At 34.8% G+C, this 14825-nt stretch overlaps 2 protein-coding genes across 2 annotated transcripts; both read left to right on the plus strand.

Moving 5' to 3' along the window:
* The first annotated feature begins 485 nt into the window (after positions 1 to 485).
* On the plus strand, positions 486 to 2050 carry LOC136816325 (adenosine 3'-phospho 5'-phosphosulfate transporter 1-like). Its single transcript, XM_067072648.1, has 2 exons — positions 486 to 567; positions 840 to 2050. The coding sequence occupies exon 2, from the start codon at positions 887 to 889 to the stop codon at positions 1784 to 1786; it is 900 nt and encodes a 299-aa protein (XP_066928749.1). The 5' UTR covers positions 486 to 567; positions 840 to 886; the 3' UTR covers positions 1787 to 2050.
* Positions 2051 to 3801: 1751 nt separating this feature from the next.
* LOC136816326 (homeobox protein six1-like) lies at positions 3802 to 9308 on the plus strand. The gene is made up of 2 exons (XM_067072650.1): positions 3802 to 3946; positions 7061 to 9308. Exons 1-2 carry the CDS (start codon positions 3890 to 3892, stop codon positions 7970 to 7972), a joined length of 969 nt encoding a protein of 322 aa, XP_066928751.1. The 5' UTR covers positions 3802 to 3889; the 3' UTR covers positions 7973 to 9308.
* The last annotated feature ends 5517 nt before the right edge of the window (positions 9309 to 14825 follow it).

Below are 14825 nucleotides of genomic sequence, written 5' to 3' on the forward strand. Positions count from 1 at the left end.
CGTTATTACAAGCTATTTTATTTATAAAAACAAGAACACAATGAAAGATTCCTTGTATAGTTCCTTCTCTTCCGGCAAAGGCAAAAGTTCAGGCTAAAAATGAAAAGTCGGAAGCTGTGGAATCTCTATAGCTCAAACATGCACAGGGAACGCCAATTTGTTCGACTTATGGGAATTTCGAGTTATAGAGACCTGATGGGACAAGAAAACTTTTTCGAGTTAAGGATACAACCGAGTTATAGAGGTTCAAGTTAAAGAGACTCCGCTGTAGTTTTTTTTCTTAAAAAAATAGACGTGTTTGTCAGGGACAAAATGAATGTTCGTCGCTGTGGACAATTATAGAAAAAATTTTCTTCACTGAAACAACAAGCATACTTTCATTCAGTCTTAATTTTAGAGATCTTTATTTTTTACCGGTTTTAGGTCAAGGTAAATGGTACCAACTACTGACGTGTTGTATTTTCGGTAATGAAGCTTCACCCACTGGTAACAAAAGATCAATCTTTCCATGTCTTTCTGGCGACACCACCACTGCAACGGCTATCAAACTCGCCACATGCACCATTGGTAAGCCATAGCCACAATCTGGAATTTTCTTTTCATTTCTTTTCATATGTCATTTTATTTCAGTGTGCACATCCGTTTTTTCGATCTTTCTCTTTCTATCCGTATTTGAATTTTATGGTTGATTTTAACAGAATAATCTGATACTCCAAGTCGACATCCTGACTTTGTATTGAGCAACAAACAGTATAATTTAGACATTCGACCAGCAACAACTAGGTTTTAATTAGGGCCATACAAGAAGCTATATCTTTCGTTCTTATTGGTAATTTCAGGTCTTCAAGTATCTTACCTAACGTGGGGCGTTCTCCAAGAGAAAGTGATGACACATAAGTACGGGGAAGGCGCACAAGCCGTCAAATTCAAGAATTCCGAATTCCTCGTCTTCATGAACCGTATCGCAGCTTTTATTGTTGCCGGGCTATACATCCAAATCACACGGTCAGGCCAATGGAACGGACCATTTTATCGGTTTTCTTTTGCCTCTTTATCGAATATTTGCTCGTCTTGGTGTCAATACGAGGCGTTGCGATTTGTCAGTTTCCCGACGCAGGTACTTGGGAAAGCCTCCAAGATGATTCCTGTTATGATCATGGGTCGTGTGGTTTCTAAGAAAACGTACCAATATTATGAATACGTTGTCGCACTTATGATTTCAGTTGGCGTTTCTCTCTTCTTAACGGCTACCGGCTCTGATAAACACAACTCTACGGAAACTACCGTTTCCGGCTTAATTCTAATGATCGGATATATGGGTTTTGATAGCTTCACAGCCAATTGGCAATCGCATATGTTTACCGAATATAAAGTGCCGTCCATGCAGATGATGTTTAACGTGAATTGCTTCTCCTGTTTATTCACCTCAGTACCGTTACTCATCTCGGGTGGCATGACTTATGCCCTGGCGTTTATGATGGTCCACCCATCTTTTGCCACTCACGTTGGTATTATCTCCTTAACTTCGGTGACAGGCCAAATGTTTATTTTCTACACCCTTGCCGAGTTTGGACCGCTTGTTTTTACAACCATAATGGTCACACGGAATATGTTGAGCATTTTATTGTCTTGCATTATTTATGGTCATGTTTTAACTTCACAAGCTGCTTTGGGTGTTTCCGTTGTGTTCTGCGCCCTGTTTTTACAGATTTATGCCAAATACCGTATCAAACAAAAGAAATCTCAACAAGCGACGAATCCACGTGAACAATCTGATACGGCTTAAAGCCTGATTTAAATTGTGACACTGGATTCTTGAGTTAATGAAACTTAATACTACTTAGAACTGCTTAGAATCTTACAAATTATAAAACACTGGACCAGAGCTCTGGGTTCTAGGTAATTTCACTTAAAACTCTGACTTGTAACCATAGTCACCCAGCTGACAGACAACGTTTTTTTAACGTTCATTCAATGTTCCATGGATGTTTCGAACATTATATGGACGTTTCTTTGGCGCCTGGAAAAGAAACAATTAAACGTAGAAGTTTCACAAGACCTTTCTAACTAAAAGGTTAAAATTTCGTGGTAATATTTATAATATTTATTGCCAAAAATAAACGAATAGGCCTTTTCATAAATTGTTTGGAGTGCAAAAACTTCCTTCAAACTTAGTCCCCAGTCCCCAGTCCCAAATGTTACGATTTTTGATAGCACTGACGAATGGGAATCAATTGTTATAGCAATATTTTGAAAATGAGCTAAGTGTTGTTCATGTTATTGAGGTAATTTATGAAAAGGTCTATCCTTCAGAGATGATGAAAGTCATCGAATCTTGTTTGATCTTAAATTTTTTTATCACCGAAGGAAATTTATTTAAAAATGGTAGCTTAACTTTAGTAATTTAAATAGGTAATTTATATTTTATACTGTTCTTATTGTAGTTCTTTTTTATTTTTCGGTTTTGTTCCGAGTTTTGTTTTTTGTTTATGCTAGGAGTTTTTCTATACTTCTATATATTTTGTCTTTGCTAGCCTTGAAATTCTCTTTGATTTCAGAATGAATAGAAAGTTTTTCGTAAGGTCAGCCACTTGTCTTTTAGCACGAAGATTATTTTTAACTTTTACACGTTTTTTTATAAAAACAAACTCTATATAAGAACATAAGGCTTCGATGGTCAAACTGTTAGGAACAAGCTAAGAACTCAAACTGTTAGGAACAAGCTAAGAACATTTTTAAGGCTTTGGGAATTCTAAAACATTTCTTGGGAAAATGGACAAAAATATCCACAAAATGATGAAAATTAGAATGTATCTTAAGAAAAGAACATTTTCAGGCTTAAATCTCAAAAAGTTAAGAACCTCCGAAGGCTTCAAAGATTTTGAGAACGTTTGAGATTTTCTAAAAAGCGAGGCATTTCTGTATAGCAATAAATTTTGTTTGTTATTTATTAGTTTATTTGTTTATTACCAAGTAAAGTATTTTTCCTACTGTTCTAACAATTTTTTGTACTATTTATTTGAAGTGAAAAATCCTACATTTCAAAAAAATGTTTGGATTGGAAAGAATAAGTCATCATTTTTGAAATTCGATCCTATTATAATCGTTTTTAGATATTTCTATTACTGTAGTTCATTTTATATGAAAATGATGTTTATGTCAACTCTTAGGTAATCTCCCATCAATCACTACGTCTTTGCCCTAACATATAAGAATCCTTACTGCGCCAAAATTTCTTTAGTCCGTTTATCTATTAACGGTAGTCTAGATTTAATAAATCTACACACTGCTTTTTGACATTTAAAAACAGTAGATGGTTATGTTGTAGGTTTTATTTTTAGGCCTAAATTTCTTATAATATGTTCTTATTTTCAGCATTTTGTGAGTATATTTGTACAATTTCCTTAGAAACTGTATATTCTCGAGTCCTCGAGTCTTGCAAAGCCTCCAAACTCTGGAATTCCACTAGTATCCTAACGTTACTTATCGTCTAAGAACGGGAATGGACGTCCTCTGTATAGAATTAGAATTTTTCTCGGTATCTTTATCAGATTTCAGTTTTCTTTTGTAACTCCCATTAAAATGTCAATTGAATTCTTAAAAATTACTTTTTGGTCTTTGTAGTTAAAGGCTTTATATTCTACTAGATACTAAAATCGCTGTAACGTGATGTTTGAAGGGTAAATGTTCAATTCATAGTCAGTCAGTACAGATATAATTTTCACACCTTGTCAAAAGTGGCTTTTTATGACTTTTTCCAGTCATATTATTTTCTCATTTTCTTTTAGATTTTAGCTAATATTAAAATCAAAAACAGAATCGGATCTGAATTTTCCAAAACGTGTTGAAACAATATGTCAAAAATGTGTTTGCTGTGTCATGAATCGAAATGGAAAATCAAATGATCGTTACAGGAAGAAAAATTCCACAAAAGTTCGTCATTTCAGTAAGTCAGTCATTACCTTTCGTTTGGCTTTGTATTGTTTTTATGATAAAATATTCCTTTTTACTTGGACTTGTTTTCAATAAATCTCGTACTTTTTTCATTTTAATGTTAATTTACAACGTGCCATTCACAATTTCTATCTGTTCCTTGTTGGAAAGGTAATCGCTAATAGAGAGCAGAACATTAAACTAAACCCGTGAATTTCAATTTTGAATTTTATAATGTTGCCGATTTAGTTTTTTTTAATTATTGCTTGTAATTTACACACTTTTCATACGAACATCCAAAATTTTCGAAGCCTTTGGATGTTGTTAGTCCTTAAACCTGTACTTAATATTTTGGCCATTGAAGCCTTATGTTCTTATATAGTTTATTGTTAAAAAAATGCGTATTCATCTTCGTCTTTTATTCGCCTGGTTATCTTAACCTGCGAGCCATTTCAAACAGCGCTCTTGTTTTATTCTTTAATTCTCATAATTTAATAAAGTTTTATAGAAAAAGTTTTGACTAGCAATAAAATTATAAAATCATACTGAAAGTGGTGTTGATAAAATTATAGTCTTTATTTTTACAAACAGATAATTTGATTTAATGCACTACGCAGATTTAAAAACTGTAAAAATTTCAGTGACATTTCTTTTTGAAATTATCTTTTGGATTGTTAGCTGTTGAGGTGAGAACTTGAACTTAAATTGTCAGACAAAAAAATGAACTCATATCTGTTGTTATGGTAGCCTAGAAATTGGATAAATCTGATGATTAAGTTGTGACTGAATAACTTCCAAGGCAAACTTAAAATCCGTAAATATAAAAAATCTTTAAAGCGCCGAAAACGCTATATTGCCATAAGCCGTGTGTCTAGCCTTGTGAATACGGGCTTAGTTAACTAGGCTTTTGCTTTGGGTGAATATTTAGACATTTCCTTTATTTTCTAACACCCTCTTCTCACAGACCCACCGAGACCCCTCACACTGGAGATATTGGTGAAAATATCGTCATCGTCCTCAGTGGCAAATTATACTTTATTTTTTGTCCCCACTGAAAAAAATCAGATAAGCAAATCCTCACTGCAAAATATTGCACTATTTTTTGCATCCCACTGCATTTTTTAGCTCGAAAACGATGGAATTCATATCCCTATCCATAAAAAACATGGAAATATCAATCCCGATCGAGTTTTGATCCGTGATTTTTACCCTCACTAACTGAAAGAAATCATACTGGATCTGTGAGAAGGGGGTGCTTTCTATCAAGGAAAATATTTGGGTCCTATGATCATTGTTAGTGTTTGGGATTAGAATATGACAAAAGTTGTCCGCCTGTCTACCTGTCTACATTTTGCTTGTCTAGAACACTTAGGGCTATTCTTGTAGATTTTTATAAATGGTCAGAATCTGCTTAAATTTTATAGATGCATCTGTTCTTTGGATAAATAATTAAGATATGAAGTATGCTGTACTCAGAAATATTTTGAAAAAGATTTGAGGATTCTCCAATAATACTACCCAGCAACATATCATCAGGGATCTGAACTATCAAGTATATATTGTTGTGTACAGGGAACTGATTTTAGATACAATCTAGTGGGAAGTCAATACTAATGCTATTGATATTACTTTACTTGTCATATGAAACTTTTATATCTACGTCTTGTATAACTGTTTCTAAATTTGAACAAAATTTGAAGAAAAAAAAGTTTTGTAAAGTTTGATGACATCCAGAAATGAATAAAACTGACAGACATTGAATTTATTTTTGATTAAATGTCGTAAGATATTGTGATTTTCCGAAATGAAAATGTTAGCATGTTCTAGCAAGCCTAAACTTACATGAAAGTTTATCTTCAAACTAAGATGTTTTTAATTCGATTGTGATTTGAAATTGGATAAATTCATCGCATTTTTCGCAAAAGCAAGCTTCCAAGAAAAGATTTAACAATTTTTCACATAAAAATTTCTTAAATCGTGGTTGCATCTATATTTTAGGCAGGGTATAATTTTCAAACGTGAAAAGATGGCTATAAGAATTATGATTTAAATTCTCTAGAGAACAGTACCCTCCGAGAATGAAGTAATCATATCAATTCGGGGTGTCCGGAAAAGAGTTTCGAGTCGAAACTTAACAAAAGTTTTTATCTGTATATTCACAAAATTGTATTTTGAGTTAATTAAAAGTTAAAGTTAAATGAAAAATAAGAAAATAAAAGTAAATAAATTAGAAAAATAAAAGTTAGATTAAAGGCTGACATTCCCTTAAATAGTTGACCAGAAATCCCCAAACAGCAAACTTAAGCTATTATGTGCCGTATACTTCTATGGCTCCCCATCGGTCATCGGGTAAAGAAACACACAAAATTAAATCAAAGGGGTCTCGAAAGCGTGACAAATTGAAGTAGTGAGAATAGAAAAAAGGGAAAATTTACAGTCTCTTGTTATCATTTATTCAACGAAACTTTAAGGGGTCAATATCTTCTTATAAAACTTTACCTATCAGATTCTCAATTTTCACATCAAAATAGGCGCCCGAAAAAAAAGATTTTTTAGTACTATTGTGTGACTATCATACTGTAAACTTAACCCTAGTTGACCTTTACAAAACAAAAAAGAAATTGTTCAAACTTTGAGAAGTCCATGACTGAGGTTGTCACACCTCATAAACAAGTGAAGTGCTATGTAAGATGAAATATACAGTATGTTTTTATAAGAACATTTTAGAAGTCTCTTCATTTGAATCTTGTTTCTTTCTATGAACATTTTGAGAATGTCTTATTCTTAGATATTCTTGGTTCATGGACTACCATGCCTCTGTATTTTGTAGAAGCTTAAGATCTTAGATTGTTCTTATTTTGATGTATTTAAATTCCATTGTTCTTATAAAAGCTTGAGTTGTAAACAATAAGTTTTGTAATGACAATTCTTTTTGTTTTCGTCACATTTTTGATCAAAAAACAATTTTTGACAACAAATTTTTGTATATATTTCTTTTTGACAAGGGATAAGAGATAAGATTTCTTAAATTTCATTTCAGATTTAATGACAGTGCTGTACGCCTGGGGTGTAGATTCCAGTTTTTTTAAAAAAAATACTGTTTTTGTTTCTTTTTCTATTATTAAAGATGGATCAATCGCAACACATGATACCATCTTACTTGGATTTCAATAACAATAATGGCGCCGCTGCAACCAATCACCAACCGTCAGTTGCCAGTTTTACTCCGGAGCAAGTGGCATGTGTTTGTGAAGTTCTCGAACAAAGTGGAAATTTCGATCGCTTGGCCCGTTTTCTTTGGTCACTACCAACCTATGATGATATTTATGCAAATGAAGCCGTTCTGGTTGCAAAAAGCGTGGTCGCATATCACCAAGAAAACTTACAAGAATTATATCATATTATAGAGAATAACACATTTTCACCCATCTATCATCCTAAACTTCAAATGTTATGGTTGAAAGCTCATTACACGGAAGCCGAGAAAATTCGAGGACGTCCACTTGGTGCTGTTGGGAAATACCGCGTCCGTCGTAAATATCCGTTACCGCGTACCATTTGGGACGGCGAAGAAACGTCGTACTGTTTCAAGGAGAAATCAAGAGCCGTATTACGTGATTGGTACGTCCGTAATCCGTATCCGTCTCCACGTGAAAAGAAAGAGCTCTCAGAAGGAACTGGTCTCTCAACAACGCAAGTCTCAAATTGGTTTAAAAATCGTCGACAACGAGACCGCGCGGCCGAAGTAAAAGAACGCGAGGACGAACATGAGAAAAAATATTATCGTGAGACATGGGAGAAACAACAAACTGAGTTAGTACACCGTAGCGCTTTATTGAAACCATCTAGTAATAACTTCTCAAGTGAACACGTTGCTGCTACTATTTTATCCCAAAGTTTAGGAGCAAGCAACCAACACCAACCGGCATTTAACGTACCGCTGATCAATTCATCAGTAATCCGAACCAAAGATGAAAACATTCCTGACGGCTATGGTAAAAAACTACCTTCAGATTTCGATGTATTGTCGAACATGTGATGAGTGTTTATGTTACCGTCTACAAAAACTCTTCGTCGGTAAAAAGAGATTATTGGCAAGTGACAAATCTTTCACCTCACCAAAACCGGGATTTCTTCATTCCGTTTCTTTGTGAGTTCCACTTTGAAGATTTTTGAAAAATAGAAGCCTTTCAAGTGTCTTGACGTAAATTCGATTTTTTTCGCCACTGCAGGAGCTTCGAAAGTTAAAAGTGAAGTAAAAAAATCGAATGTTTAGAGTCCGAAAACCTGGGCTCCAAACATTCGAAAAACTCGCAAAGTGGTATGGACGTAAATTGCGTTGAAAAAGCTAGTATAGGGTACGAATTTTTTTTGCCGACGAATATTTTTTGCTAAGGAGATTTCCACCGACAAATTTTCTACCGTTAAAGTTGAATGTAATGTAATTCTCGGATCTTGACCCACAAATCCTCACAGAATAGCATATATACGACAAAACTCTGCGGTGATAAATTCTGCTTGACTTTAAGCGTCAATTTTCAATAACCTGCTTGCCTTTACGTTGTAAACATCTTCATGTTTGATAGCATGCGACATCCCTGTGCCACAGACCCGCTGGGACCCCAGCCCCACTGGAAAATTTGGCAAAAATTTCGTTCGAAAATACCCTGAAATTTCAGCCCCACTGGGAATTTGACTTTGATTTCATCTCCATTCAAGATTCAATGTTTAAAAATTGCACTCCAAAACTATCCCCACTGGATTCTTTAACCTTGGAACAATAAAATTTCTATCCCCATTGAGATTTCAATAGGAATTTTCGTCCCCACCGGCGCTGTGAGACAGGGGTGTGTCATACGGAATTTCATTGATAAACTATAATGGATATCGTACCGTGGTACCGTTAAATCTAATGGTTCGCTTAGCAATCAAACGCGTTAAAATGATAATAGTTCAGATAGTGCTAAGGTAAAGTCACTTGGAAAAAATACAAAATCAAACTGGTGCTTTTATCCACGAAAGACTTCTGGCAGAGTCTTTTTTTGCCAACGTAAATTGCGTTGAAAAAACGACGTCTAGTATAGGTTCGTCTTTCGAATTATCCGGAAATTTTAATTTTCAGTGGAAATCTTTTATTTGATTGTTGAGCTTTTGGATTGTTAAGGGTACTTACAATTACAATACGAGATGATTTAGATTCTGAGAGCAGGAAACATTTTGTTAAAACTGCGAAAAACTTCTCGAAGAAGTTTTTGTTTTTGATATTGGGAATTTTATACATTTTTGATCATTTTGATGCGAAAATAACATTTGTTTTGATATGTGATTTGTTTGTAAATATGAAAAAAAGATAAACTTTAACAAACAACATTTTATATATTTTTGATACTTGAGAATTTGTTATTTTTTAGATTTCTTAAGTGAAAAAGTTGATTTGTGAACTAAAAAGACGAGATGGTGATTCATCTAGTGTCTCAAAAGGCGAAGTTTGGACCCGATGGCACTCGATTCAAAACGACCATACGTGCGGACCAAAAATAAGCCTTTGAAATCGGACCCTTACAGTGCACTTTTTTGAAGATCTTTGACCGTTTTTAGGCAAAATATGGTCAGATTTTCAAAACTTTACACCCTTAGAGTGCAATTTTTCTCAGCTTTGCTCACTTCGACCCTTACAGTGTACTTTGAGAAGTTTGGAAAAGGGACCCTTCAGGGCCGCACATACGGTAAGTCGTTTACCTTGAGTGCCCCTCCCCCGGGAGTTTGGATCTTTTTTTAATCCACCCTAAAGACTAAAAATTACTTAAAGTCGACCTTTCAAATAAGTTTTTTTTAAATATAAAGATTTCCCCACTTATTCAGCTATTTTCTGCTACGTCCTTTTACTCTTATTTTCTTGAATTATCCTCGAACTATTTTTCCGAGTTTCATAACGCCCAGTTGGAAAGTTCCGACAAATAAAGACTTTTGACGAAATTGACGAAATTCACTCCTTTTGTAACCCTTAGGGGGCAGAAATCGATAATTGTATTGTTTTTACTAGCCTAAAGACAACCACCAACGGACACCCTTATGGGGAACACATACCTGTACCCTTCATTTGCATTGGTACTCTCCTCGCGTTTTCCACTGCAACGATTTCTTCAGGGAGTTTTGATATACAGTGGAGTCTCTTTAACTCGAACCTCTTTAACTATCGAATGTTCCGATAAAAACAAAGAGATGCACTATTCTTTGTGGCTGTCCCGCTTTGTCCTGAAGAATTGTCAATTCTACATTACACTCCTCTACCTTGACATACACTTTTTATCAAATTATCGAGAACTGGACGGCGTATTTAACGCGAGCGAAGCAAGAAAAATATCTACTTGCAGAGTCATTTCGGAAGACTCTGGTACGGTATAAATTAAATACCGATGCTCTCTCTGATAATTTTTGACTTAAACAAAAAGAATACCTCACGCGGGCACCGGGGGGCCGGGGGCACTGACCTTGATGGCTGACGGGGACGTGCCAATGGAGTTTACAAAATGGACCCTGTCAGAAAGAAAAATCAAAAAAGATTTCCGATTTTCACCTTGAAAGTGGCCAAAATGACTAAAAGTAGGCGCAAAATTAGAAAATTTACGGTACAATCATGGTCGTAATATTTGAGAAAAAAGGGAAATCCACCGGGAAGTTTCAAAACCATAATCGATTTGTAAGTGCTCTAAAGTAGGTTGGAAGGGTAGAGTTTTAACATGAGACTTAAGACTTAGGACCTTAGGATCTGAGGATCCAAAAGTTTAAAAATGGTCCAATAAGGCTCGTAATATAGCCTGGAGGTCTCTAAACCCGAGCCAAATTGAAATATCCGATTAAATTTGAGAGATGGCCCAAAATCGACTTTCTCACCCTAACTCCGAAATTCGAAAAACGAGGAAATTAGCTTAATTCTCAATAGATTTCGGCCATGATTGTAGTATTGATTTTCAAGTTAGTTTCGAGTTTTTTTCACCCGTCTTCCCGCCGTGGAAATTTTTCTCTCTCGAAGCATGCCTCCTTATTCGCTTAGATTCTTATTAGCCCTTTCTAAGTCACCAGGAAAAAATTGATATAATTCTTGTGAAGCAGTTGAAGCAATCTTTTTTTGAGCAGACTATATCTGTCAACATGTGGTGTGAGTCGCAGGGCCAAATGTCAAATACAATCAACTCTCTATAGTTTGATCTACAAGGGACCAGGGATTTTCTTTGAATTAGAGAGAGTAATTGAACTCAATAAGTAATGAAGTAGAGAAAAAATATTCGATGAATAAAACCGTTTTTATACCCATTTCTAAAGGGATTCTATTTTCATTGACTAACTTCAAGATCATAGGAACATTTTAACTGCCAAAAATTGATAGAAAAATCCCCCCAGACTAGCATCCAAAGGTTCTAAATGTTCTAAAAAAACGTGTATCTTTGATCTCGACGAGAATATCGGCAAATATTGGCAAAAATTTGAGGGCGAATATGTTACGTGAATTGAGGGGCGACTGTCCCTACGACTCTAAAACACCCGATTTTTTAGGAAAACGGACAAAAACACCATAAAATGGTGAAAATAAAGAACATTTTCAGGCTTAAATCTCAAAAGGTTAAGAACATCTGAAGGCTTCAAAAATTTTAGATGTTCTTATAAAAAAACGTGTACATCTCTTGTTTTTCTTTATATCTCAATGCTATGATGCACTGCTTTACAGGTATTTCGAAACTATAGCAATTGGCGTACAAGTACTAAATGTTTTCATTTATCAAAAATTGCAATTTCAAAGCCACTTTTCTTTATTTACCATTATAACTTATAACAGTACGTAATTTTCTATTGTGAGGTCATACGAAAGATTCCAAAAATGGTACTTGATGTCCCTCTGTTTGGTGCTCATTAATAAGGAGAAGAATCAAGGGTAAGTGAAGAAATCCAGGGAGAAAGAGTGGCGCCCTCTCCTACCTTCGGGTGGATAGCTATCGAAAGAGGAGCCTTCGGGTTGCCTCCAACTGCTGCCACAGACTTACTTAGTGATCTAAAGTGATTTAACAGTATATTAGGTGATTTTTTTTTTTGATGGACCAAATTTAAGGGTCGTGCATGGTCTTTAGACTTTCTTCTTGAACTCTGGCGACCCACAACAATGTATGTATGTATGTATGTATGTAATAGTTTATTTCAAGTTGACGAACAGGTAGCAACAAAGGCTAATAAAAGTCAACGCTACTTTACAATTTGTAAGGTGATTACAAAAAGCCGACACCGTCAATATAGGTCCGGCAGTTCCTACACGGGCATGATGTAGGCATCCACTGCTTTTCCTTAAAAATACTAAGATCGACTATATCTCTATACTCATCTGGAATTAATTCCCAAATTTTTGGCCCTAAAAATGAAAGTGACTCTGAACCGTGAAAAACAGAGTTTATTTCTCTTGATCTGAAGTAAGGCGTTTTGCGATTTACTTTGATATTTTCTCCAAAACGGAAGCAAATAATTTTGGGTATACTCGTAGGAATATTTAAGTTCTTTAAAAACTGAATAAAAATTTTTAACAACTCTATTGTGAGATAATAACTTTGTTGATCAAAATAAGAAAAAGGTTGCCGTAACCATGAAGCTAATAAAAATACAGATGGAGAGAAAACGTCTCGGTAATGACCTAAATGGTCGTTGAAATCTTTTATAAATCTATTCAAAGCGGCTTTTCTTTGATGTACCATCATTGGAAGCAAAAAACATCAATTTATAACTTTATAAGAACAGAAAAAGGCTGGTCCGTTTATTTTGAGAAACTTAATTTTGCGAGAAATCTTAGTTAAAATGCGATTCGAAGTAGTTTCAACTGATTTAAGGATGAAAGAATATATTAATTTCATAAGGATATATTTTTCTCTTGATCTGAAGTAAGGCGTTTTGCGATTTACTTTGATATTTTCATCATGTTTGAATTTTTTTTTAGTTAGATTTGATATGTTATTTTTACATTTGAAAAGTTCTATTGCTTCAACTGAAGATTTTTATGGTGGAATTTGATGGCACCGTCTTTCTCTAAAAGCTGCTCAAAAGTAGATGTATGATCAGAATACACTATCCTCAAACATCTTTCGTGGAGGTGATTTATATTTTGATCTAGCCTGCGAACATGAAACATCCAGACAAGCACACAATAATTGAATTGACTTCGAAAGAAGGCATTCATGAGCCTTTGCTTTTTCTTTTGATTCATGTTCGGTGCTACCCTTGCAAGTGCACTGATTTTCTGGCTAGCTTTCTTATAAATCGTATTAATATGTGGCTCAAAAGTCAGGCAGTTGTCAAAAGTTAATCCATGGATCTTGCCTGAGTTGCTGTTAAAGATGCGTTCATTTTGTATAGTAATGAAGATTTCTTTGCTGGTATTGTTAGCTATCAACTCAGACTTGTCTGCATTTCCTTTCATTTGATTTTGGGTTATCCATTCAAAAATGATAGCAGCTCCATTCGAGAGCTCCTCGCCAACCTGTTCCCAAGAATCAGCTATCACAAAAGGTGTTGTATCGTCTGCATAATTCAGTACATTTCTATTTTCAAGAAAGTAGAACAAATCTCTCATGTAGATGTTAAATAGTAGCGGCCCTAGAATGGATCCTTGGGGAACACCTACTTTAACATTATGCCAGGTACTGTAATGGTCGCTAATTTTCGTCCTTTGCTTTCTATCTGATAGATAGGCTGCTATGAGACCTAAGGCACTCCTTGAAAATCCGTATGCTTTAAGTTTAGCAATCAATAGCTCGTGCGAGATGCAGTCGAAAGCTTTTGATAAGTCATTGAGTAACGCTGCAAACTTTTTCTTTTCATCTGTAGCTTTCTTCCAAATTTCAGTCATGACTAAAAGTGGAGTTTGTGTACTCATTCCTTTTCTATATCCAAACTGTCTATTGCTCAAAATATTGTTAAAGTAGGTTGAGACTTGGGTATGTATGACTTTTTCATAAATTTTTGACAGAACTGGGAGAATACTCACCGGTCTGAAGCTGCTCTTGTCATTCTTCGAACCTTTTCTCTTATACACAGGTGTTATATCGGCAAGTTTCAATTCTTTTGGAAAAGAGTTTGACTCGAATGACGCATTTATTTCAGAGCATAAAAACTCGGAAAACATATCACAATATTCCTTTATGATTTTCATATCTGAGCTTGGCTGTGATTTTCCTTGAACTAAGTCCTTAATGATTTTCCGTACCTCCTCTTTCGTTGTTGGTATAAAAGAAAATTTATTTAGATACTCAGTTTTCTTGATTTCAGTGACACTTGGGTGTTGTCTATATTTCTGAATACAAATTTCAGTATGATTATTTGTTTCATCAAATGAAACATAGGGAGGCTCAGGCAAGTCTAGTTTTGATATTATTTGGCCATAATAGTCATTGGATATTTGAGCTATCTGTTTCTCGTCATTTACGATCGTTTCTTTATCCACTAAGGTATAACTCTTATTGTTTGAACCTTTATTTGAAAACAATGGTTGTACAGTTTTCCAAAACTTTTTGTTATCAGTTATGTTGGAACATGGAGGTAATAAAGATAGATGGAGAGTCAACGCCTTTTGGCTGTTTGGTTGCTTTGGGAATAAGATGATTAATTTTGGGTATACTCGTAGGAATATTTAAGTTCTTTAAAAACTGAATAAAAAGATGTTGGATTTTTAACAACTCTATTGTGAGATAATAACTTTGTTTATCAAGATAAGAAAAAGGTTGCCGTAACCATGAAGCTAATAAAAATACAGATGGAGAGAAAACGTCTCGGTAATGACCTAAATGGTCGTTGAAATCTTTTATAAATCTATTCAAAGCGGCTTTTCTTTGATGTACCATCATTGGAAGCAAAAAACA

The sequence above is a fragment of the Clytia hemisphaerica genome, unplaced genomic scaffold (assembly GCF_902728285.1).
Source record: "Clytia hemisphaerica strain Z4C2 unplaced genomic scaffold, Clytia hemisphaerica genome assembly, whole genome shotgun sequence".
NCBI lineage: Eukaryota > Metazoa > Cnidaria > Hydrozoa > Leptothecata > Clytiidae > Clytia > Clytia hemisphaerica.